We start from the raw sequence: 23,403 nt of genomic DNA, 5'->3' as shown, positions 1-23,403 counted from the left end.
TAAAATACTGATTTCCAGCACAGGCTAATTACTGTGTGGGGAAAATACAAATGTAGCCCAACTTGCACATTTTCTAAGGTCTTCACAATGACATCCAGTGCTCATCATTCCTTTCTAAAAGTACCGGAAAACTTGCAGCAACAGTTGAAAATAATTTAAAAACACTTATACCAAAAATATCATAAGGGGAAAACAGAACTGTCAGGAATATTGGTCTCCAGATGCCAAAAAGCTATTGAAACAAGAGACTAAGTCACTTCAGAAGCATCAAATGACATGATATCAATATGAAATGACCAACAAGGATGTGTCTACAAGCAAATATGTTAAATCAGCGTTTTTCTGCTCAGGGCAAGTAACAGCCATTAAAGCTAAGGCGCGACAACCAATGTGCGTGATTACCTTCGCATTAGCTGACCATTTGGCGTGACCATATTAGGCTTCTCATGAGACGAAGAGATTTCAGCCAGAGGTTAGTAACATTTTGAGAACAGTGGGATTTATTTCTCTTTCTCAAATTAGAAGCAAAAACTTACAGGGCAAGAAACATACTGGAATGTGAGGGACAGAAGGAAATTGCTGTATCAAGCAGAGACTATCACGGACATTTTAAGATGCTCTACACCATGCATCCATGCCTTTGTGAGGGGAGACTGTGGCTTGCCTGTGACTAAGGAGAAAATCTCCTGAGGCCCCTGAGGTGCAGCTGTGAATGAGCTGGAAGGAAAACTGATTCACTAATTAATCCCATTCATCAAATAATTAAAAAAAAATATTTAGTTTTCTTAAATACAGCTTTGGCCATTGCCACAAAATGCCTGCAAAGAAGCCAAGTAAGCTTTAGGGGAAAAAAAGACTTCAGGGGGATTTATTCTTCCTGCTTCCTCCGCCAAAGATACGAATGCCTTCCTCCGCAGCACATGCCGTTGCTCCATGCGATGTGACTGGCACGGATGCATTACTGCTCCACTGCCTTAGAACAATCCCTTTGCTGCCGTGCACACGTACTGCGAATCATTACAGTAAAACACCAAACTGCAACACCAGTGACAAAGCTACACTGATTAAATCACACGGCTCTCCAATGCTGCCTCCACAAGAATTGCCTAAACAGCTGCTTCAATAAGGCACTATTTATTTATTTTTCTACAGGATTTGCAGCTTTAGTGATGCTGTAATTACAGCAAAAATACACAAGTCACTTAAATTACTGTACTAATTAAACTAGACTAATGTGCTGTAATTATTTCTTCTGAGACAAACAGTAGGTTTGCTAGTATCTTCTGTTTTCTTTGTAACTACTTCAGCCTCTGTCTGGCTTACTCCACTTCAACAATGCTTTGGAAATTGTAGCTAAAATTTCAAATATAAAAAACCCTGTATGTTGCATGTAGAATGGCTCAAGGATGAGCAACACCCAAGTGTTTTGCTGGCTCAAGGTGGCAGCTCTCTGCTTCAGGACTGAGCCAAAGTTGTACCCATGAAAAGCAACTGCTCACATCACAAAGCCCAAAGTTACCTCCAAACGGTTTCTGTACTCACTGTTAAGCATTCTGGCTTTCAAGCCTATGCCCAAGTCTCATTATGAAAGAACAGCATTAAGCCAATAACTGGAAGTTGCCTCTGCCTAAAAGACAGAGAACTGGAATGACATCAAGTTACATAAAAAAATAGCTGTTCACTTTAAAATTACAGGCTTTTGAGAGTTTGCAGGCAACCCTGCTTGGGTGGTTTAATATTAAAGTTAATTAACATATCTTCAGCTGCATAAGAACTCCTTCAGTTAATACCAAAGGATAAATTGGGAATTGAGAGAGACATATTTTGTTGTAAACTACCATCTACACTAAATTTCAAGTGCAAGAATTTCTGTATAAGCTCTGTAATTTATCATAGTCATTGCTGCCACATTTAATCTCAAATCAGAAGGAAATATTTGACTAATATTTCAGTTCATACTTAACACACAAACAATGGTAATGTTCCTCTTGCTGTTAAATTATTGTTGGATTACAATGCCCAAACCACATATGATTTGGCCGGTAGCAGAGGTATCAGACATCCTTTCTTGTCCTGTCAGCAGCTTTGCTCCTGCCCTCACTGGCAGCACTGCAGTGGCACAGCGCCAAATATAACAGCCACTCAGTTCAAATTTCAAGCAGTCTTGATAGTTTCTGTCCTTATGGCAAAATCAAAGTTACCAAGGGCTTTAAAGTTCTTAAGATCTATAAAGAAATGCTGTTCCTTGCTTCCTCGTTGAATTGGAAATGAAACAGCACAGATATATTATCATCAGATCAGGTGTTATCAAAAGTAGACTGGGGTACTATTGAGTAAGGAACAGACATCGATGTTTGCCCTGGAACTGAGAAAGCATATCCCTAAAAGTAAAGACTTACGTGCATAGTCTGCATTTTAAAAGTCACCATTTCCCCTTTGCACTACTCCTCCATTTGTTTGAAATAGAGGAAGACATAATCAAGCCCTTCTGAAATTAACATTGTTAGAAAACATCTTCCCTCACAGATATATAGCATAGAGTAAAGACAATATCCAACCTAGCAATAAACCAGGCTATCCTAGCAAAACCTAGAAGCAAAAATTATTTCATATTTTAATTACTGTAATTATGTGAGACAATCATGGAGTAATTACTGTTCCCAACAGCTGATCAAAATGTTCAGACCTGTTCTCCATTCGGCCTTGTGAATGAATACCCAGGCGGTGTCTATGGATTGACTGCTCATGTTTACAATGCAGAGCATCGCCCCTGGATGGCCTTGGAGGCTGTCTGATAATAGAACCCTCCGCTGAAAAGACAACGCGTCCTGTTTGAATGTGTTGGGACAAAGAAACGCTGAACGGCGAGTAATTACCTCCAAATTAAACTATATGAGAAAGAACACTGTGGACATCTTATTACATCATACAGCTCAACAATTAATCCTGCACAACATAACATTTATATGAATGAAGTTCTTAGAATCTGTATAGCAAGAATTGCTCCCCAGGTAGGTGAACGACAAGTTTCTTCAGTATCAGCCTTGGGTAAACTGTCTTTAAAACAGTTTAAACGTATCTTGAAAATTGAATCTGGTCAGAGTCAGTGATTTTAAAGCTGTTAAACTCAAAATAAAGACTTTGCTGGCTTGTCCTGAGACAGTGATGTGGTTGCAGGGGTATGTGTGCTTGAGTAGGCAGGTTATTTTGCTTCTAGCTGGCTCCAATTGCAGAAAGTATTTATTGCAGTGAAATTATTGAAATAAAGGTTCAGCTCAGACCTGCGCAGAGCCACCTCACCTGATCTTGTACATCCTTTCCAGGTTCATACCATCCTTTTTGCACCATGGGTGAGGTCACTGCTCTAATTGAGCAGTAACATAACAAATAATACCAACTGCCAGAGCTATAGCACTGCCGCTGAAGCTTCTGAACAGAATCACAGAATCATTTAGGTTGGAAAAGACTTCTGAGATCATTGAGTCCAACCCTTAATCTAACACTGCCAAGTTCACATCCATGTCCGTAAGCACTACACATTTTAATTACCTCCAGGGATGGTAACTCAACCAGTTCCCCGGACAGCCTGTTCCAATTCTTGGCAAACTCCATTTCTAGCTGAATTGAAGAATCAAATGTATTAGAATGAAAAGAAAGCTTTGTCAGGAATGTTAAATAAACTGATGAAAGTTTTGTCCATAAAACTGTAGACACAGAATATTCATCTGTAACATATTTTAGAGACAACAAGAAAGTATGCAAACTTCACTTACTCCAGGGTAGGTTTTGTTTGTGACCATCCATAAAGGCTGTGGACATCATAGTGTCTAACTGGAGTACCATCTGGAAGATATTGTTGACCTTCCATACATGGAGTTTTGAAAGCTAATCCCTCTGACCGGTATCCCAAATCTAATGGAAAGGGAACAAAAATATTTATTTTTTAATAACGAACATTCAGTAATGGTTTGAGTTACTTTCTCTTAATTTTCATAATCTCTTAGGTGTTTTGCCTCCTTTAAGCCATGTATACTGTCAATTTTTTTACTTAGAATTACAAAAATAGCATTTCCAAAATGGAATATTTCTAATATTCCTATGTAAGGATCTGCAATTGTTTTAGTAGTTCAATTACAGATGCTCTTACTGAAGAGCCTTAAAGAATAAGCAGAGAATATCCAAATTCAGAAGATATCATAGAATCATATATTGCAAATCCTTATAAAAGCTGTCATATCATCCATTTAAATAGAAATATGGTTCTAACATTGGTTATGGTCCATCTCTGACAATTCCCAGAAAACTAGTCAATAACTGAAGACAAGAGTAAGCAACAGGAGTACCTTAACAAACCATTTATAAATAATTACTACTTAGTACCTTAGACCAGTACTTAAGTAAAGTTAGGAAAGTATTTCAAGTATTTGACTGTATAGATAAATGACAATGAGAAGAAGACACAAGGATATTTTCGAGTTGCATTATCCATCTGAGAAAACTGCAAAACAGGATAGTTCACTCTCTGCCATGCCTAAAACAAAGCACCTAGATATAAAATAGGTATCAAAATCCATACACAGGCAAGCAGCTGAAAATAACTTTAGTTTTAAGAAGTCATGCAATTTTTGCTCCCACTGAAATATATCGAGTCGAAGTACACCCATAACCTCAGAAATAAAGGGCCTCTTTCAGTTAGGAACTGTGTTTTCATATACCTAAACTTAGGCATTTACACCACAAATACCATGAAAAAAAAGAATGTAGTAAGCAGAATGACCTAAAACCGTTTAAACGAGTGATCAGACTTACGAGGTATATATGGTGGCATGTTGAGGAGGTCATTTCTACAACCACCAATGGCACCATTCATAAAAGCTGCTGGTTCATTCATATCCTAAAAACATAGAGCACAACCTGACTTTAATTGCTTCAAACCTACAAAACACACTAAATTCTAAACTACAAGCAAGCAGAGCTGTAGAAGTCCTCAGCAATCCTTTCAGCTGCAGCCTCAGTCTGCTGTTCCATCTTTCCTTGACATGTTCACATGTGAGATGGTGTAGGGAGACACGAAGCGTTTCAAGGCAAAAAAACAGTGAGTCTGGGTTGTGTTTCCCTGTGTAAAGGGTGTCACAGTAGAGGAAGAAAGTCACGATATACCAAGGCAGTGCATGTTGAGCCAAAGTTGTGCCTTTGGCTGCCGCTCAGGTTCTACCTGATGCTCTGCTTGCTTTCCCTCCAGCCTCTTTTTAAGTTTCACTTAATGGCTACTCAACACCTGATACCTTCTGAGCTTCAACATCAGCACAGACACTATGAAATGTGACCCCCTCCTGCTAGTGTCTGGCAGGGAAAAAAAAAAGTCCAGAAATCAAATGTATTTCTATACTTACAATCCACAGGCCATCAAACTTGACACTTCTTGAGTTGTCGGTGGGGTTGTTGTAGAACTCCAGAATTTCTCTCTTCCACCACTCCACTGTGGAATTGCGGAAGAAGTCTGGGAAAGCAACATGTGCTCCATAGATCTGTTAAGATAGTACAAAACCAAAAGAGATATAGGAGTGAAAGTATCCTGCCCTTAAAATGTTGGAATTTGTTTAAACTATTTTTAAAAAATGAAAAAAAATTGCTTATTCACTAACTTTTTCAGCTCAGTTAGGAAGGCTAACACGTTTTTGCACTTTATTCATCCCACAAGCTTTATCGACCAGTTTGCTGCTATTTTCCTTAATTAATGTGCTGCTATATTCAACCCATAACCAAACCATATCAGCATTTACCTGTATTTGGGTTTGCTCAGGTAGTGACTCATTGACTTGGACATTGGGAAGAAATGGCCAGACCTAATAGGATAAAGGACATTTTTAAATAATCAGACCACACCGTAAACTGAGCATCAGCAACAGACAGCTAAAACCATTCTTTCTTGATACCTATGTGAATGACAACACAAACTGAAGTCAACTCAGTCTGCAGTACTTATTCAATGAGCCACTTACAGCCTGGCACAAATATACCATTAGCAGACTTTCCCTTTAGAGCCAGCACTGAACTCTAACCTGACATGTTGCTCGCTTGGATACAGCATGTCTCTATTGCCATCAACTTTTTAAGAACAGTACCTTGGAATATATAATGTCATTGGTATTGGGCCATTTGATGAAGACATCATCCTGCAAACCTCTTGAGAAAGTAGGATAATTGGTTTCATTTCCAGAGATGGCTGGATCCTAAAATTAAAAACACTTTTACCCTTATGTTCAAAAAACAAATTTAGAAGCACTATTGAATAAATTCTGAATTCTGCAAGGATTTATTGCAATTTAAAAACAGTATTCAAAACGGACCAGGATAATGATGAATCTCATTCCTTCTTCTTTTATTCTGTTAATCAGAGCTGGTAATCCAGCAAAACGTGTGCCAATAGTGAAGTCCAGTTGCCTTTCCATATGGTCAATATCTGCGTATTGGACATCCTGCAGTTCACAAAAAGAATTAATGTAAAATGAATTTTTTATCTTTTTTTCCCCCAAATATATATTTATTGATAAACTGCCAAAATAGGTAAGAGATTGAACTTTTAAACTGCAAATTTGGAAGCAGCTGTAACTTTAGGCTAAAGCTACTAAATGAATATTACATAGCCTATCAGTAAGTCCAATGTAAAATGAAGGTTTCACTGCTGTATCTAATCTAAGAGTAGAAATGAATACGTGATAGATCAAAAAGTTCTGGATTTGTACATGTGTGTATATACACAGAAACTGCACGTTACCATATCTATAAGGAAACTGTGAAAACCTCTATTGAAATAGTGATGTCAATGGCATTTAATATGAAGATACGTTCAATGTGCAGTATCATTTTGTTAGATCTACATGCTATTTCTACCGTCCCAACAACAGCCTGCACACATCATAGCTGACCTGTCATAGAGTAATATACCATTCAAATGACGCTGCTTCATTTTCTTTCCTGCTTGTTTTTCTTGCTGATCACTGCTCCTTCGCATCTAGTGTGGCCTTTGACTGACTAAGGCATCTGGGTGCTCCTTTGGTGTGAACGATAAGGAAAATAAAACAGCCTGATGCCTACATTTAACATAGCCCAGAGCATGCAGAGACGTTCGGCTCTGGCATAAAATATAGTCTGCTCTACTCCACCATGGTGGTGGGTTTTGTGGTTGACTTTTGATTTTGTGGTTAAATTGACTTTGTTAATACTCTGAAGGTAAAAGTTCAGGTATAAGCTTAAGTGTTAACTGCTACCAGCGTACATAGGGAATCGCAGCTGCCTTCATGCCCTCCACCAGCTGGGCAATTTCTGAGTCATTCCTGTATCCATAGCGGCACAACTGGAATCCCAAAGACCAGTAGGGTGGCATGACCGGTCGTCCAATCAGCTAAAATAAGAAAATATTTGTGATGAGTAGGTGAAAACAAAAAAACCAAACCAACTAACCAACCAAAACCCAACATTAGTTAATAACAGAGTAAAAATCCTACTTCAGTGTACTGCTGAACAACAAGTTCTGGTGTCGGGCCCAAAAACATGTAGAAGTCAAGAATTCCTCCAGTGGTGCGATAGGTCAGAGCAGGGGTCGGCTGGAACGTTACATCTGGAAATGGGGGAAGTGAAATGAAAAAAGGTTGCCTGAATTTGCCACAATTGCAAAATTTGACTGTAAAAATAAAACACAGTGAGAAAGTAAAGTGAAGGTTTTCTTACCCATTGCATTACTGTTAAGCAAGAGAACTCCATGGGCATTGCCATCTTCTTCAAGGGCCATGTAAAATGGCTGATAACCATAGGAATTAAGCTTGTACTGTAAACAAAAAAAAAAATACATTCTAATAAAGCAATATTGCAAACATTTACTTACTTACTAATAAATTTATTAAAAGATGAAAGACACAACTGCCAAACATACCACAAAAAACCTCCAAAATTATATACTTACACCCTACCTACCTACCTATAACACAACCTACAGAAGATCACTTCCAACTTCACAATGTGAGTCAATCCTGTCCACATTGACCAGGCCGGAAGGAAAGCAAAGGTATTACTACCTTTAAAACTTGTTAATCAGAAACAAGTTTCTGATTGTCCTGCTTTCCCAGGACAAAATTTTTCCTTCTTTTCAAACAGTAGCAGGATATCTATCCTCCTATTGGTATGATCAGAAGATGCTGTGACATTCTGTTATCTTTCATTTAATAAAAATATATTGAAACCTGAACTGGAAATCAGAGCTATAATTAACTGCTGCTATTTCATTGGTCATTCCCTGCAAATTGCAAACATAATGCTATTTCATGGGAAACAACGCAAGTATACACATCAAAATAACATTTCTGATTTACCTCTGTAAGTGCTAATTTTATCCCAAAGTAGTGGGAGTTGTCCTGACTCATGTGCAGCTTTCAGAGTAATTATCAGAGAAGAATGGAAAAAAAAAAGCAAGCATGTTCTTTCTAAGCCATTTGTTTTCTTCCAAAATCTGACTAAGGGTCTGAGCTCCATATATTGGTCTCACTGGTCAGAAACAAAGGATAGGTTTAAAGAAGACCATTGCCACTGAGACACCATCCAAATTATAAACCATGATAAATGTGCTTAAAGTCAATAAGTGTATCCAATACCAGTGAATGTCCACTGGACTTTAAAGTCCTGCCAAACACCTCTGCACTTTAGACTTATTGGTCCAAAAGCTACATTCACTTCTACTCACAGTAGGAGCCTGATCCCTGGTGAACATTCCCCAGGTGTGCCAGCTCATGTTATGTCGAAACGTGGCGTGCTCCGTTTCTCCAAATCCATATATATACTGGGATGCTAAGAGGGTAGAAATCTGGATGAACATGTCACTGAATGTGAAAGTGGGCAGCTGTGAATCCCAGCTAAAACGGAAAGAGGAAATCAAAACAACAATATAGTGTCTTCAGTTGCACCCTTAGCTGGCAGATGCTTTTTTCCCCGCAACTCTTTTTCTGAAAATCACACTTTTCAGTAAAGGTGGAATAAAATTGTTTCAGCTATTGAGAAAACTTGAAGTACATGAAATGAGGACGTCTAAGAATTTGATACACAGTTCAGAGGCACAAAGTCATCTATATCTCTCGGAGAGATAGGTATTATGCATAGCAAGTTGCAGCATATTTTGGCAATTTAATAAGAAAGTGTGTTTTAGGAGAGTATGATCATATTTTCCTCCTTCACTGATCCTCGGTGTCATATTGAATAAAGTAAATAAGGAGCTTTTTACTGTTCACTGGACTTTTTATGCAGATTACACTGAAACTGTATTCATTTTTGTGAAAATTGACATCTCTACAGTCAGAAATCAAACTACAACTTGATGGTGCTCTGCCAAAGAATAACATCGTTCCAAGCGGCTGAATTGTAACCTGAATCATTGAATCATAGAATCATTAAGGTTGAAAAAGACCTTTAAGATCATTAAGTCCAATTGCCAGCCCAACACCACCATGCCTAGAAAACCATGTCCCAAAGTGCCTCATCTACCCTCTGATGATTGGTGTGGCTGGCAAAAAAGGAAATTGGCTTGCAATTAAGTTTTGAATACTTAAAAACATTACACAAGAATGTTTTCTTAATTAAGAAAAAAATTACACACAACTGCTATTATCACTGTTCTCCATTGTCTAGCTCTGACTGAAACTTAATCAAGGAATGAAATTAAGGTCCTGTTGGGCTTATTAGCTGTCACGTTACCAAAATCCATCTGGAAGTCAGTTGAAACACTACATTCTTCTATTTTTTTTTCCTAACCATTCCCCAAAACTGAACCAAATAAACAACCCTGAATGATCAGCACCGTGGTCACCTAAGGAAAATTTTAGACAGTGTAGAAAACCATTGTGTTCCCCAGAGACTTAGGAAGTAGAAAAGAAACGGCTTTTAGAGTTGTCTATTCCACACTTCAAGTTGTTGTAGAGGACATTTAGCAAGTGACAGATTATGAAGTGACAAGGGAAAAACTTTAGATAATTAAGGAAAAAATGGGATATTGCTCTGTGCATCTTCTCTATCCTCCCCCTGGTCTGTACTCGCAGACAATGCCATGGTGAAACCATCTCTGCTGGAGCTGCACCTAGCGCTTGGCAGACAGAGCCATTTCATGGGCAGGATACAAGAGCCCGTCTTAAGGTATTCAAAGCATAGTACACAAGAAAATAGTTTGTCTTGAAAAGAGCTAACAAAACCAAGTGAAATAATGTAAGATGACTATGGCTTACATGACTGTTCTTGTGCTTTTGCGCCGAACCTGTATACCAAATGGTTTATTCTGAACTGATACTTCATAGAGTCGCTCCTTGTCTGTGCTAGCGGGGGAGCTTGGAAAATTTAGTGGTACTGGAACCTCGTATCGTGTGTTTTGATAATCATAAATCTATGAAATGAAAATAAATTAATTTCAATTAATTTTTTTTTAAACCTTACCTATAATAATAGAAATTTGAATCCATTAAAATGAATACAGAAAAAAGTTGAAAACATTTGCTGAGATCAGTATTTTCTTTCAATACCTATTCTTTAACAAATTATTTCTCAGTATTTGGATTTGGGAAAAAAAACAAATTTAAGGATGCATTTTGGAAAAGGAATGGTTTGTCTAATCATTTCTGTATATAGGTATGTATGTAAGTTTGGTAAATATCTTTCTGGTTAATCTTTTAGACAACTTTAAGAGAGGCTTTTCAAAATTTTCTGTATTCTGAAAGATGACAGAAATCAGTCTTTGATGACTCACCTTTTTAAAGCACCACACATCTCAGGATTATTAAATGCAGAGTAATAATTTATAGTGTAAATAATAGTGTATTAAAAATCTTAGAATAGAAATAAAATAATTAAAGCAAAACTACACTGTACATTCAAGATAATCTTTATCGATAAATTTACCCATATACCAATAAAATGTCTTTAGTTCCAGGGTTTCTGGTTGGCATAACACATATATGCTGACATTATACCATAGATTCATATAATTTCATTGTATCACTGTATTGAGTACAGAATTATAGGATCAAAAAGCCTGTGAGCTAAAAGCAATAACAGCTACTTGGTTGAAAGAAGAAACATATTTAGGCGAGGTCTGTGTAATATAAAATTGACCATAAAAAAACCTTTATAATTTCCATGACTAAGATTTTTCTTGACAATGAGATATTACACATGCATAGAAATTCTGGAATGACATTACCTTAAACTGCAGCATGTGGTTGAGGTGATATTTCACCTCCAAGCGTAGCGTACTAATTGGTGTAGTAACATTCTCATTAGCTCTGGTCATGGCATGGTTTAAGGTGAGGTTGGCTGTCAAACCTGATGAGGTGTATTCTACTTTGTCTGTAGAGTAAGCATTGTCAGAGCTGTAATAGCAGTGTGGGCTGCCCGAGTTTGATGTTGCCTGCCGGAAACAGGAATAAGTTACAGGTTAGTGAGCAACGCTGGTCTGCTGTCATTTTTTGTTAGTTATTAGCATGGAATCCAAAGCTCCATTTTTATCACATATCTGTCAAGTTTAGAAATTAGAGGAAAACTTAATGCAACTGGTGAACAGTGAAGAAGTAATACGGAACACACTGACCTCTACACTAAGTCAGATATAATCAAACAATACAGTCCAGACTGTACAAATACAACAGTTCAATCAGGAAATGTAATCCTAGGACAATGGAGGTGGATTTAATTTCCCTACATCTGTGATCTCAAGCTCAAGTTCCACAATGTAACTTAATCTTGACCGGTTGAAATTCCTAAAGCTTCCTCCCTTTTAATCCCATTGCTTTCTGGTTCCTGACTCACACAAGAGGATGCATCCAAAACTTTTAGATATTCAGGGAACATCAGATTACACCTTTCCATTAGCTTTATTCACACAAATTATCCTTAAAATATCCACTGAGAGTTACATCCTATTTATCCAAGACGTCCTGAGAGCAAGATCAAAATTATACTTAGTTTCCTGCTGCAGTTGAACATAAACACTCAAACTGGGTATTATGAGGTTAGATAGCTGATGTAGATTAATGCATTAGCCTTCCACCTCTGATACTTGCCATCAATCCTGCCCAGTTGTTCAAATGAAACTGTGCCTTCTCCACTCATCTTAATTGCTAATGAATATTTATTTATCTGTCGTTATCAAATTCAAAGCACCTTTCAACTTGAGGAAGAGCATAAAATATACCCAAGTTCATATGCAGTTCTATTTCACAGGAAAAGCCATTTCCAAATGTCCAAAACTACAAAAATATATTCCTAGAAGCACACCAAAATCAGGACAGACCATCAGCCACTGCAGCTGCTCCTGGTTCAAGAGCAGCCAGCAGAGAATGCCGGTTTTCAGGTCCAAAGTTTAGATTTTTAGGAGCATGGAGGAGTTTTGTTGGAGGGAACCTCTGTAGTTCAACCGTGCCATGGTCTGTTGCTCTTTACATCTTTATAGCCATGGGATATTAATCAATACAGCTATGTGGTAAAGAACTGCACATCGGGAATTGTGATTTGAATATACCTCCTCAAAACGGATATAAGAGGTTCACATCAGAATAAAAATTTCAAGAATTTCTTCTCAAATTGAGATCCAGAGGAATTGGCTTGACTTAAAAAGTGCTTAACTGACTGAAAATGAGACAAAAGGGATAAGCCTTGCAGATTGTGGTGTCAGTGAAAAAGAAGAGGTAGCTGAAGATGCTGATCTCAAACCTATATTTTCATACCTCTAATACTATTTCTTTCCACCTTTCAAAAAATACCATATATTTCCTCAACTTCTGATATTCTTTGGAAGAGCATACAGAGTTGCCAACTACTTTGGTTTTAGTGAGGTAAATAAAATTTGCTAGTACAGGAAGCTAACTTTTGTGCCCCTATTTTATTTAAATCTGACAAATCTGCCAGGCTATTTTTCCACAGAAAAAGTTCTTAAGAGAAGTCTACATTTCTGGAAACGTTTCCGTCTCATTAGTTTAGAGAAATAATTCTTACTTACATCCCAGACACAGCCAAGTTGTTCACACTTTTCTTGTGTTGGATCAAGACTGGGATAACAATTAAACTTTTCATTGTCACTCATTTTTTGAGTCCAGCTTACTGTGTAGGATTTTCCCAGTACAAGCTGAAATCCTGTTATATGAGCAACCTATAAATATGAAACAATAGTTATTAAATCTCACACCACATTTGCCTTTACTTTAGTCAGCAGAGTTGCTTCTACACAGGAAAAATACATTTTGCTATGTGACAACTCAGAAACCCCCCTGTTCTGTAACATTTGATATAGTCTCACTTTTACAAATATATACAACTAATATTTTTGTAGATAAAATCTGAACAATTAAGAATCTAAAAACACTGAGTCAATCCCACAGTGTCCCTGGAAGCAAACAGGAATAAAGATAAGCACACAGCTGCTTTATCTTTTGAAATATAAATGAAAGAGGTGTTTTGGGCAGCCTGATCTAGTGGGAGGTGTCCCTGCCCATTGCAGCAGGGTTGGAACTGGATGATCTTTAAGGTCCCTTCCAACCCAAACTATTCTATGATTCTATGAGGTAAGAAAAAGTTAAAATATTTTAATTTTGATTCAATAACTGAAATAACATAATAAGTAACTCAAGGGTTTGTAATAACGGGGTGTAGAATGTAAGTTCAAAGCAATGTCAGGGCTGTCCTTAGTGTGGGATACACTTTTAAGGAAAGCTTCCCAGCAGCAGCACGTTCACTTGCTTCACACAGAAATGCATTGTGTTGCTGTTATCCTGTATTCATCCTATGAAAAATTCTGTATAAAATGACAAAGGAATTCTAAACAGTGCACAACATTTTGGGTTTTTTGCACAAATACTCATCTAAACCATAAATATTTTGTATCCTCCTCCAACATCAAAGTCACAAAGCTATTCCTCCTCTTGGAAACTAAATTTTGCAACATGAATAACTAAACTTTCTGTTGCACTGAGAGTCTGAGAGCAAAGCTTAGAGGCACTTCCAATGCAGCTGAGTTGAATGCAATTGTACTTTTGCTCCATACCAATATACATGAGGTACTCTGTTGAAATTACATTACCACTGAGTATTGTCCTTAGCAATATATATAATAAAGGTGATGCAATTTCAAAGGTGTTTACTTCCCATTTTCCCGTTATTGATTTACCTTTTCTCGAGGATAATACGCAATATTAAGTGGAGAATTTTCCACCACATTGTTCTGAGATACAGTAACCGCCGTTATTTCCTGGTCTGCTCCCAATATCTTGATTTCTTCAAATTTCAAGTTGTTTGGATCAGTGTAATTGCTGTTTATAGCATTCATTTGTAGAACATTCTGAAAAATAACATATTGATCACACTTTTATAAAAAAAAAGTCAAATATCCTCATGATTTAACAATTTTTCAAATGAAATCTTCATATTGTAGTATAAAGTAAGGCAATACCTCTTCCTAGAATTAATTATTGCCCGCTCTTTATTTTCACAGTAATGCTTTTCTAACACATATATAATATGCTGCATAGTTGTGTTTCGACTTCATTTTTTTTACTTTTTTCAAAAACAAGAAACGGCTGACGCTGCCAGTGACAGGGCAGCAAACCTCTACTCAGCTGTGATCTTGCTGGGTTCGAACATGTAAGGTTCATGTTCACTTTTCCTCATGTAAAAATACCAGTTTCTATTCAATTTCATTAGTTTTTATTAGAGTCCAAAGGGCAGACAGTACTATGGCCCTCACGTATGCCAGTGTATACCCAATTTTATTACTCTCCTTGTGAAAGCTTATGTTAATTTTTAATTCAACATCATTATAGTCAATTGACGATTTGGCTATAAGAGTTTCAAACTCCAATAGTAACTGAGGTTGTTATCTACAAATGATTATATGACCACAGATGATTAAAAATAAGGAATAATTAATGCTTGTGCTTCCACCTTCTATTCCTTTGCTTCCACTACTGTTTCTATTCATTCTCTCTCAGGTGTTGCGCTGCTGTTTCACAATGGCAAAGGAAAGAATATCTTAAGCAGATATTATTATTATTATAAAAAAATATAGTTATCGTAATACTTGGAGTTCTTCTCATATTTGGTATCTCAGGTCAATATCGAATTGAAACACTACCTGGACTCCACCCTGCCATAAATTAATCCTGCCAAGGCAGTTTCAGTTTTAAAAAAAAAAATTTTGGTAATTCGAACAAAACTCTGCTTTGACTTTGTCAAATATTTTTCTTCTCAGTAAACCTTACAGGAAAATAAGGAGAGAGAAAAGAAAGCCCCTTGAGGATACTATTGATAAAAATGGGAAATGAGAGCAAGATTATTTAAAACAAAATACTTACATTGGAAACTGTAAACTCATAATAAATATAGGCTTTACTTTCAACTGTACCTAAAAGGTAAAGAAAGAGGTTAAATTTGCTGTGCATAAAGGAACAGCATTAAAAAGGGGACTATGTCCCTGCTAGAGACCAATAAATTCTTAATTATTATTATTATTATTACTGCATTCAGAGGCTGCATTGAGCAACTCAAATATTTACTAAAGTTACTTTGAGAAACTGAAATGTGTCTTTTTGTTTCCTTCCTTAGGTCAGTCTCAGAGGAGGCATAATTTTCCAAAGTTTCCAAAAACTCATTGGGAACAGCTCTTCTAAAATATACAATTTTTTTTTTTATTTTACTGTTATTCCTTCTTAGCTTCTCTTGAATGTAGAGTCCTGGCTCAAAGTTAATCCTTTAAAATACCCAAAGAAAGCAGTTTTCATGCAAAAAATGACAATAATATGAATAATCAATGTCATGGAACCATACAAGAGGAAATAGCATACCACTGGGAAAAAGAAATACAGAAATTGATTTAATCTGGCAATATTTTCCATGTACAGAAATAAAAATACTGCCATCATGAGCAAATCCTAAATGGTTTCCCTGAAAAGACTGCAACCTGTAAGTTTTAGGAAGGAAATAAAATTATAAGATGTTTTATTGCTTTGTATCTCAACGGAAGTGAGTACAATAATAGCTGTGTTATTTCAGGCCATGACAAAGAAGTACATATAGATGTCATATCAGGAACAACCCAAGGCCTTCAGTATTTATGGCAGCAATAATCAGCCAAATCACAACTCTATTTCTTAAAAGCACCTCAAACTTCTACAAATTTTAAAAAAGCAGAGGCTTGAAAGCTTTTCTGAGAGATGTGATTGGTACACTTAACAAAAGGAAGTGATATGGGTCTAGTGCATAATACAGAACACATGGTGGGTATGCAGTTAGGAACGGGGGGATGCACTTCTGAACCCCAAGAGCTTCTTGCTTACATGCAAGTTTAATCAGAGTCCTGGGCCTTGCACAAGTGAAACAAACAGACTGTCACTAAGAATAAAGGTAGCTTTTAGCAACTGGAGGATAAACCGGAGAAGTTGGATCGCTTAAGTACCTAGAAGAACGTGGTTAGCTGTATCAAAAGACAGAGGTAAGAATGCACCAATTCAGATAACCCCTGTGGTTGGCAGCAGCGAGGTTAATAATTCACAGGAGAATCATAAAATCATAAAAGCAAAGAATTATCAAGTTCAGAAAAGTCTCCAAGATCACCAGGTTCAACCATCAGGCCAACATCACCATGCCTACTAAATCAATTCTCTGTCATCTCACGGGCAAAGATCTCTCCTGAAAACACACATGCACAGTTTGATACCTTGTGAATCAAATGCCTCCATGGAATTCTAACCAAAGGATCTCTATGTAATTTTGTGATTTAAAAATTAAATATGCATACAATACTGGAGCATTATTTATTTTTACTTCAATGGTAATATTACTCCAACTCCATTCCTATCTGTACATTCTTACTGTTGTAGATTTTCCTACTTTCTAACCTACTTTGTATTCCAGTGTAGCTAAATAAATCTCTGAGATTTTTGCCATTCGCAGTGGTCTATGGCTAGAGTAGGATATGAAATAGAGAAGATCAGTTCTACTTGAAATGTACAGTATTATCTGGCATATGCCATAAACCAAAATCCTTAGATCTGAATGTTGTGGTTTATTGCAAATAAAACAATAAAATATGTCAAATACAAGTTAAAGATATTCAATTTTTCAAAATATAGTCCATCTCAAGATTAAGACAATATTTAATTTTTTAGAAGTTCTCCCATCGCTCTAGAATAAACTCTGCTTTCTTTATACAGCATGTATTCCAAAAGCAGTTAGAGTTCTGTGACTTTTCTTTTTTTTTTTTTAGAAAAAAGTTGTGTTGACCTTAATCTTACCCCAAGGAAAAAGAGTATGTGTGTTGAAAATTGTTTGACAGAATAAAACCGGTGTGGTAAGTAATATCAATGCCAGTGCATCACAAGTGATCAGGTTGATCGGTGTTGGCATAATCATAGTGACTATCCCAGGGGAAACAAATTCTCCGGAAGCTTTACTAAAGGCGAGGTTGGCAGCATGACAAACACAACCCGTGCACGCTTACTTGTATGCTTATGCACCAGTATGATGTAGAAACCAGATGGCATAAAGAAAACATTGGCTCCAATACCACACTTTTGAGATAACAAAATTTCTACTATTTTCAGAAACAATTTAAGTAATTCCAGAGAGCTAACAACAATGCTAGTTTTAAATCTTCAACCAATTCTTACTGTCAAATGCTAATTATGTGCATAGATAATAATAATAGTTACACAATATATCAATACTTTTTCAGCATTTTTAAGTGGAAAACTGTAACTATTATTAATAGCATGTCACAACAGTGTCTTATTTGTGCTCCATGAGATCAGCAGGAAGGTTGAAACGTGTATGTATTAATGCTTTCTTAATCACAATTGTTTCACTGTTGACAACTGCTCACCTGTAGATTCTCCATCATCCCAGAACATGTCCCCAGCAGCTGCATTGTTGTCATCCAGGGCAATTATAAGTCCCATTGGATTCTTGCGGCTGCGGAAAGACAGGGTTTCTGTCTTACATTTAGACCAAACATGTAAAAAGTCTTAATACATCCTTCATCTTCACGTTAAGGACGTGACACTCAACAGGGTTGCAATACTTTGAGAATTGCCTTAGATTAGTCCTTGGTTGCTTTCTCTTTTTGTTTAAATGGATTAAAATACATCAATAGTTTACAAAATGCTATGCAAATAAACCTGTAATTAATCACTGAAGCTGTAATGTAAGCAATTATGAAAGTGAGGTGTGGCTCACAGTTATTCCCATATTTGAAGGTGAAGAAGCTAAATACAATGGGCTGCTAATGATCTGTACCCTGAAAGTCCCCAGCTCATGCTTGAATAAAAAAAACCAAAAACATAAAAACATTTAGTTTTGAGGGATACCTTGCAACTGTTGTGTTAGCTGGTTGTTGAGTAGGGTAAATATAGCCTCCTCTCAAGTGGAGTCCCATTTTGTCTCCTGGCAGGTCCAACTTGGTCCATATTTTTCTTATTGAGATTTTTGCCCCCTTATTGACAAGAATGTAATAAAACAGAATGGGTATGTTGCATTACTCACTGCTGTGAAAGGTTTCTTAAGTCCTGAGTTTCACCTTAATGCTTCCTTCTAGAAAAGCCCTAAGATAGGTAAACAACTAAGTGCCAATGGGCACATAAAAACCCCTGCATACTAAGATGATCAAAGGTCATAAATCAACATCTCTCACTATTTAGTTTTGCTTCAGCCAATGCAGAAAGCAAGTCCTGCTGGGACTCCGACATGGGAACCTGACATGAACAAGGTCTTTTTTCACTCATCAAAAGGATCATCAGAGCAGTGGAAAAATTATTAGCAGTACTGAGATTAGTAAACAATAACTGCAAATTCTCATTTATTAAAATTATAATTGTAGTTTATCGTATTTCAAATATCGTCTTTGCTATAGTTTCCACTCAATCTGCCTTCCCACCTCTTGCACTATATTCCACACCACTTGTTTTTTCTTGAGACATTGATTAATGTACTTACCACCCTTCATGCCCTGTCTCACTATTTCCTTCCTGTGGGATTTACTTTGGGTCTCTGTCACCAAAGCAGGGCTGACAATCTTACTTTGTTTCATAGCCATTTAGAAAATCTCTCTATAGTGTCCTCTGCATCTACTTACTGTGTCATACTCGTACCATAATGCATCAGGAAAATAGGCTTGAATTGAATCCACACCCTGAAAGGTGGACAAATAAACAACTTTCATACCTGAAGGCAACTTAATCAAAGACACCAAAATTTTTGAATAAAACACAAGTCCACATTGGGAAAATTATTGACACATCTTCCCTTCACTGTTTCTTTAACGGTTTCTATGATGCTGTCCAGAAAGGAAGAGAGTAATCCAAGTGCAATTTCTGCAAAGCTACTGGGAGACAACTGAGTCACCCCTCTGCAATGCAGCAGCTCATTGTAGGAACCCCAAAATCCCTGTGCTTCAAATCAAGTTCCTCTGATCATATCTACAAGGATGTCTAGATATTCTTTATGTTCACATTTTGCTGGGCTGGCATCCTTCAGATTCATAGTATCATAGTATAGTTTAGGTTGGAAAGGACCTTAAAGCCACTAGATCAGGCTGCCCAAGGCCCATCCAACCTGGCCTTGAACACCTCCAGAGATGGAGCATCCACAGCTTCCCTGGGCAACCTGTTCCAGTGCCTCACCACTCTCATGGTGAAGAAATTCTTCCTAATGTCCAGTCTAAATCTGCCCCTCTCCAGCTTATACCCATTCCCCCTGGTCCTATCACCACAAGCCTTTACAAATAGGCCCTCTCCAGCTTTCCTGGAGGCCCCCTTCCAGTATTGGAAGGTCATTATAAGATCTTCTCTGAGCCTTGTCTTCTCCAGGCTGAACAAGCCCAACTCTCTCAGCCTGTCCTCACAGGGAAGGTGCTCCGGCCCTCTGATCATCTTTGTAGCCCTCCTCTGGACCTGTTCCAACAGCTCCATATCCTTATGTTGAGGATTCCAGAACTGGACACAGTATTCCAGATGAGGTCTCACAAGAAAGGAATAGAGGGGCAGAATCCCCTCCCTCGCCCTGCTGGCCACGCTGCTTTTGATACACTGTTGGCCTTCTGGGTTGCGAGTGCACATTGCTGGCTCATGTTGAGCTTCTCATCAACCAGCACCCCCAAGTCCTTCTCTGCAGGGCTGCTCTCAAGCACGTCATCCCCCATCATGTACTGAAACCAGGGATTGCCCCGGCCCAGGTGCAGGACCTTGCACTTGGCACTGTTGAACCTCATGAGGTTCTCAGAAGCCCACTTCTCCAGCCTGTCCATCCCTCTGGATGGCGCCCCGGCCTTACAATGTGGCAACTACACCACTCAGCTTGGTGTCATCATTCTTGATTTTGTTTTAGATATTTAACAAATGTTTTGTGTTCCTCCATGCCATATGTGTTACCAGCATTAACAATCATTATTTACAAGATTCTGCCACGGAGTATGCCAAGATCTATTTGTTTTCTTTTGCGTGACAGACAAGTTGAAATGCAGGAAGAGAAGCCCATTCTGAAGCAAATTCAGAGATGATACAAAGTTGAGGAGAATCAGAATATCAGATTAGATGACTCTGATATTCTAGAGGACTAAAAAATAGAGGTGGGATTTAATAGCACAAAGTGCAAGATTTTCTATTTTCCATTTTGCCAGTGCTGAAGAGATGCTGTGGGCTCCATTACTGGAAGCATCAAATGAAGAGGGGAGAGGGTAAACAAGAAAAAAGAAGAAAACCTAGATATGAATCCACCAACAGCCATAAGTCAGCAAGGTGATGTACGCAGGAAAAAACAAATATGACTTAAGGACACGTTTGCACTGGAGGCAGAATGGTGTTAATGGTAATAAATAAGGACCCCTGCAATTGCTTTTCCAGTAGCCTTTACTGGTCTGGCCAAGACAGAAGAGCTCAGACTAGAACAGGCCCAGAGGAAATCTAGGATCCTAAGGGAAATGGCAGAGCCTACTTTTGTGGTTCAGATTGTTCAGCATAAAACAAAGAAGGGGGAGTGTTCTTTCAGCAGGAAATACATGCATAGTAGAGGACCTCTAACCTTTCTACTGAGTAACAGAATTATCACAAGACTGGACAACAAAGGCTCAGAACAGGAAGGTGGTTCTCAATCGGAGCAATAAAGAAGCGACAAGAATGGTGGAACTTGCGGATTTTATGTTGCAGGGCCCTGCTAGAGAAAAGAGCTGCAAACTGGTAACTCAGTATGTCCCTGTCCCCCTTGAAGTGATTAAGAGAGAGATAACAAACCATCCAAACTTACCGGATCAAGTACAGGGGAAATAAGCAGCCCTGGACCCCACAGGAACTGCCGATCGACACTCCACGTCTCTTCCTCAGAGTAGAACCTGGGCAAGTGGGAAGGATATAGCAGTAATTGGGGTTTTTTTTATTAACCATACCATGAGCAACTCCAATATTTGAGGGTACTGATAGTCCAGAATCATGACTGAAGAGTGACATATCCTCATATCCCATTTTTTTCCTTATAATCTGAGGCACTCCGAAGATGAGAAGGTAAGGTCTTACTAGTTCAGTTAGCATTCCCTACACGTGTGAAAGTGTAGGTGTACATGTATTCTTAACAGCTTATTCAAGAGAGTCCAGGCAAGGAAACATGTATTCTAATCTATATTTATGATGGTGGAGAATAATTTGATTAGCTGACAATAACATCTCATAGCAACTCCTAAGAGTGACTGATGACACATGCATATATGCAGAAATTACAGATGGTTTCTGATTACTCTTCTGATTATTCCAAAATGGCATTTCATGAATTGAGAACTTGTCTATATATATTCCAATGTGCATGTTCACAGACTACATCAGTGTTCAGAAAGTCCCAAACAACATTTAGTGTGCCTGACAAATTTTATTCCTCACAAAACTGTCACAAAAGTTGATGAGTAAACTTACTCATGCAGAAGTGGTCGCACAACTGTGTCTCCTTGAGTATGAGCTTTATAAAAAAGCGTATACAGGTAAGGCAGCAAAGTGTAGCGAATGTTCAAGTAATGCTTGGAAGTTTTCACCAAGTCTGAATCAGATCCAAACACAGCTGGATCCTGAGGCTGAAAACAAATACCAGATTATTATTTTAATAATGCAGAAATGACTGCCAAACATATGAAAAGCGGCTGCTGTTTCAAGAGAGGCTGAAATTCAGTGGTGCAGGACTGCACTATCTTCCTTTTCAGCGGTGTGACCTGACATGCTACTCTTTGGGGCTCACCATGTTTTGGGCTGCACGTTCCTCCTTGCTCATCTGCAATGCTGGTGCATCAGGGATAGCTCAGATATCATCCTGGCTTTCTGTCAGGTTCACACTAAAGTGTGAACTAACCTCTCAAGTGTTAGTCTGGTGGGTCACACACATCAGTGAGTGCTTGCCATTGGTGGTAGGCACAATCAATGGCTATGAAACTGTTGCCAAACAAGCGCAGTCTAAATCAACCGTTATGAAGCTGAACCTCTCAGATCGAAGATTTCATAAAGAGAGTTTAAGGTTCTGTCATTTTCAAACTGGTCAGCTACATAACTGTCAATGATAGTAAGTATCACTAGTGATACTGTTAAAGGGAATGTAGTAGGGTAACGTAAAACATTTAGCAGTAGAAATCACAACTTACTATGAATCCTTCAGCATTGTGATTCCTGGAAAATGGGTAAAATGCTCCTACTTGCATCCATCGTCTACAAAGTTCTTCTGTGGTGTCATCAAAGAAACCGCAAATATCTGCACCAATCTTTAAATAAAAACAGAACCTGTTGGATGTAGAATATGCTACCCTTCTTATCTCTACACAAAACCTCTAGTTTTTAGAGATGCATTCAACCTTAATTGCTAGTTTGAACTGAACAGTTCAACACTTGTATTTTTCTTCTTTCAAACTCAGCTATGTTGTCCAAAATATTAAACTGATCACTATCTAACACTGCCCATCGTTCTATTTCTTTCAAACCTTTAACCTTCCCATTTGGTGCCAATATGCATATATAAAGGAAAAAAGCTTGAGTCATACAAATTTAAATAGAAATAAAAATGGAAAGGAATTTGGCAATTTCCATTTTAAGTGGATATCTATTTAATTTGAAATGATAAGAAAAATAACAAAGTGTCTCACATTGATCACTAGTATTTAAAAATTACTGGAAATAACAGGTAGCTTGGGATATATAAGAATATGTGTTATCCACATTTATCTCATCACACACGCTCAGGCACAGTAATCAAAATATGGCCTAAATCAAAAATAAATAATTGAAAAAAACATTAAAACTAGATGGTCATCTAGACAGTATTTGATTAGATAATCTGTTATAACAGAGGTAGAGTTACTGCTTATCCTTA

General features: G+C 37.7%; 1 protein-coding gene across 1 annotated transcript in view; it reads right to left on the bottom strand.

Annotated features, from left to right (window-relative positions):
• Positions 1 to 23,403, bottom strand: part of SI (sucrase-isomaltase) — a 51,411-nt gene that overhangs the window by 10,025 nt on the left and 17,983 nt on the right. The window contains exons 16-36 of the mRNA XM_009558157.2: positions 22,682 to 22,798; positions 21,969 to 22,123; positions 21,313 to 21,397; positions 19,148 to 19,204; positions 18,384 to 18,508; positions 17,900 to 17,988; positions 15,375 to 15,424; positions 14,192 to 14,362; positions 13,028 to 13,177; positions 11,234 to 11,440; positions 10,266 to 10,420; positions 8,738 to 8,906; positions 7,732 to 7,828; positions 7,509 to 7,621; positions 7,280 to 7,405; positions 6,351 to 6,479; positions 6,126 to 6,233; positions 5,784 to 5,846; positions 5,394 to 5,528; positions 4,810 to 4,894; positions 3,774 to 3,912 (exon numbers count right to left, since the gene is read on the bottom strand). Coding sequence (XP_009556452.2) covers positions 3,774 to 3,912; positions 4,810 to 4,894; positions 5,394 to 5,528; positions 5,784 to 5,846; positions 6,126 to 6,233; positions 6,351 to 6,479; positions 7,280 to 7,405; positions 7,509 to 7,621; positions 7,732 to 7,828; positions 8,738 to 8,906; positions 10,266 to 10,420; positions 11,234 to 11,440; positions 13,028 to 13,177; positions 14,192 to 14,362; positions 15,375 to 15,424; positions 17,900 to 17,988; positions 18,384 to 18,508; positions 19,148 to 19,204; positions 21,313 to 21,397; positions 21,969 to 22,123; positions 22,682 to 22,798 — 2,525 coding nt within the window. The remainder of the gene's footprint in view (positions 1 to 3,773; positions 3,913 to 4,809; positions 4,895 to 5,393; positions 5,529 to 5,783; positions 5,847 to 6,125; positions 6,234 to 6,350; positions 6,480 to 7,279; positions 7,406 to 7,508; positions 7,622 to 7,731; positions 7,829 to 8,737; positions 8,907 to 10,265; positions 10,421 to 11,233; positions 11,441 to 13,027; positions 13,178 to 14,191; positions 14,363 to 15,374; positions 15,425 to 17,899; positions 17,989 to 18,383; positions 18,509 to 19,147; positions 19,205 to 21,312; positions 21,398 to 21,968; positions 22,124 to 22,681; positions 22,799 to 23,403) is intronic.

The sequence above is a fragment of the Cuculus canorus genome, chromosome 9, assembly GCF_017976375.1.
Source record: "Cuculus canorus isolate bCucCan1 chromosome 9, bCucCan1.pri, whole genome shotgun sequence".
Lineage (NCBI taxonomy): Eukaryota > Metazoa > Chordata > Aves > Cuculiformes > Cuculidae > Cuculus > Cuculus canorus.
This window is presented reverse-complemented; position numbering and strand designations above follow the sequence as displayed.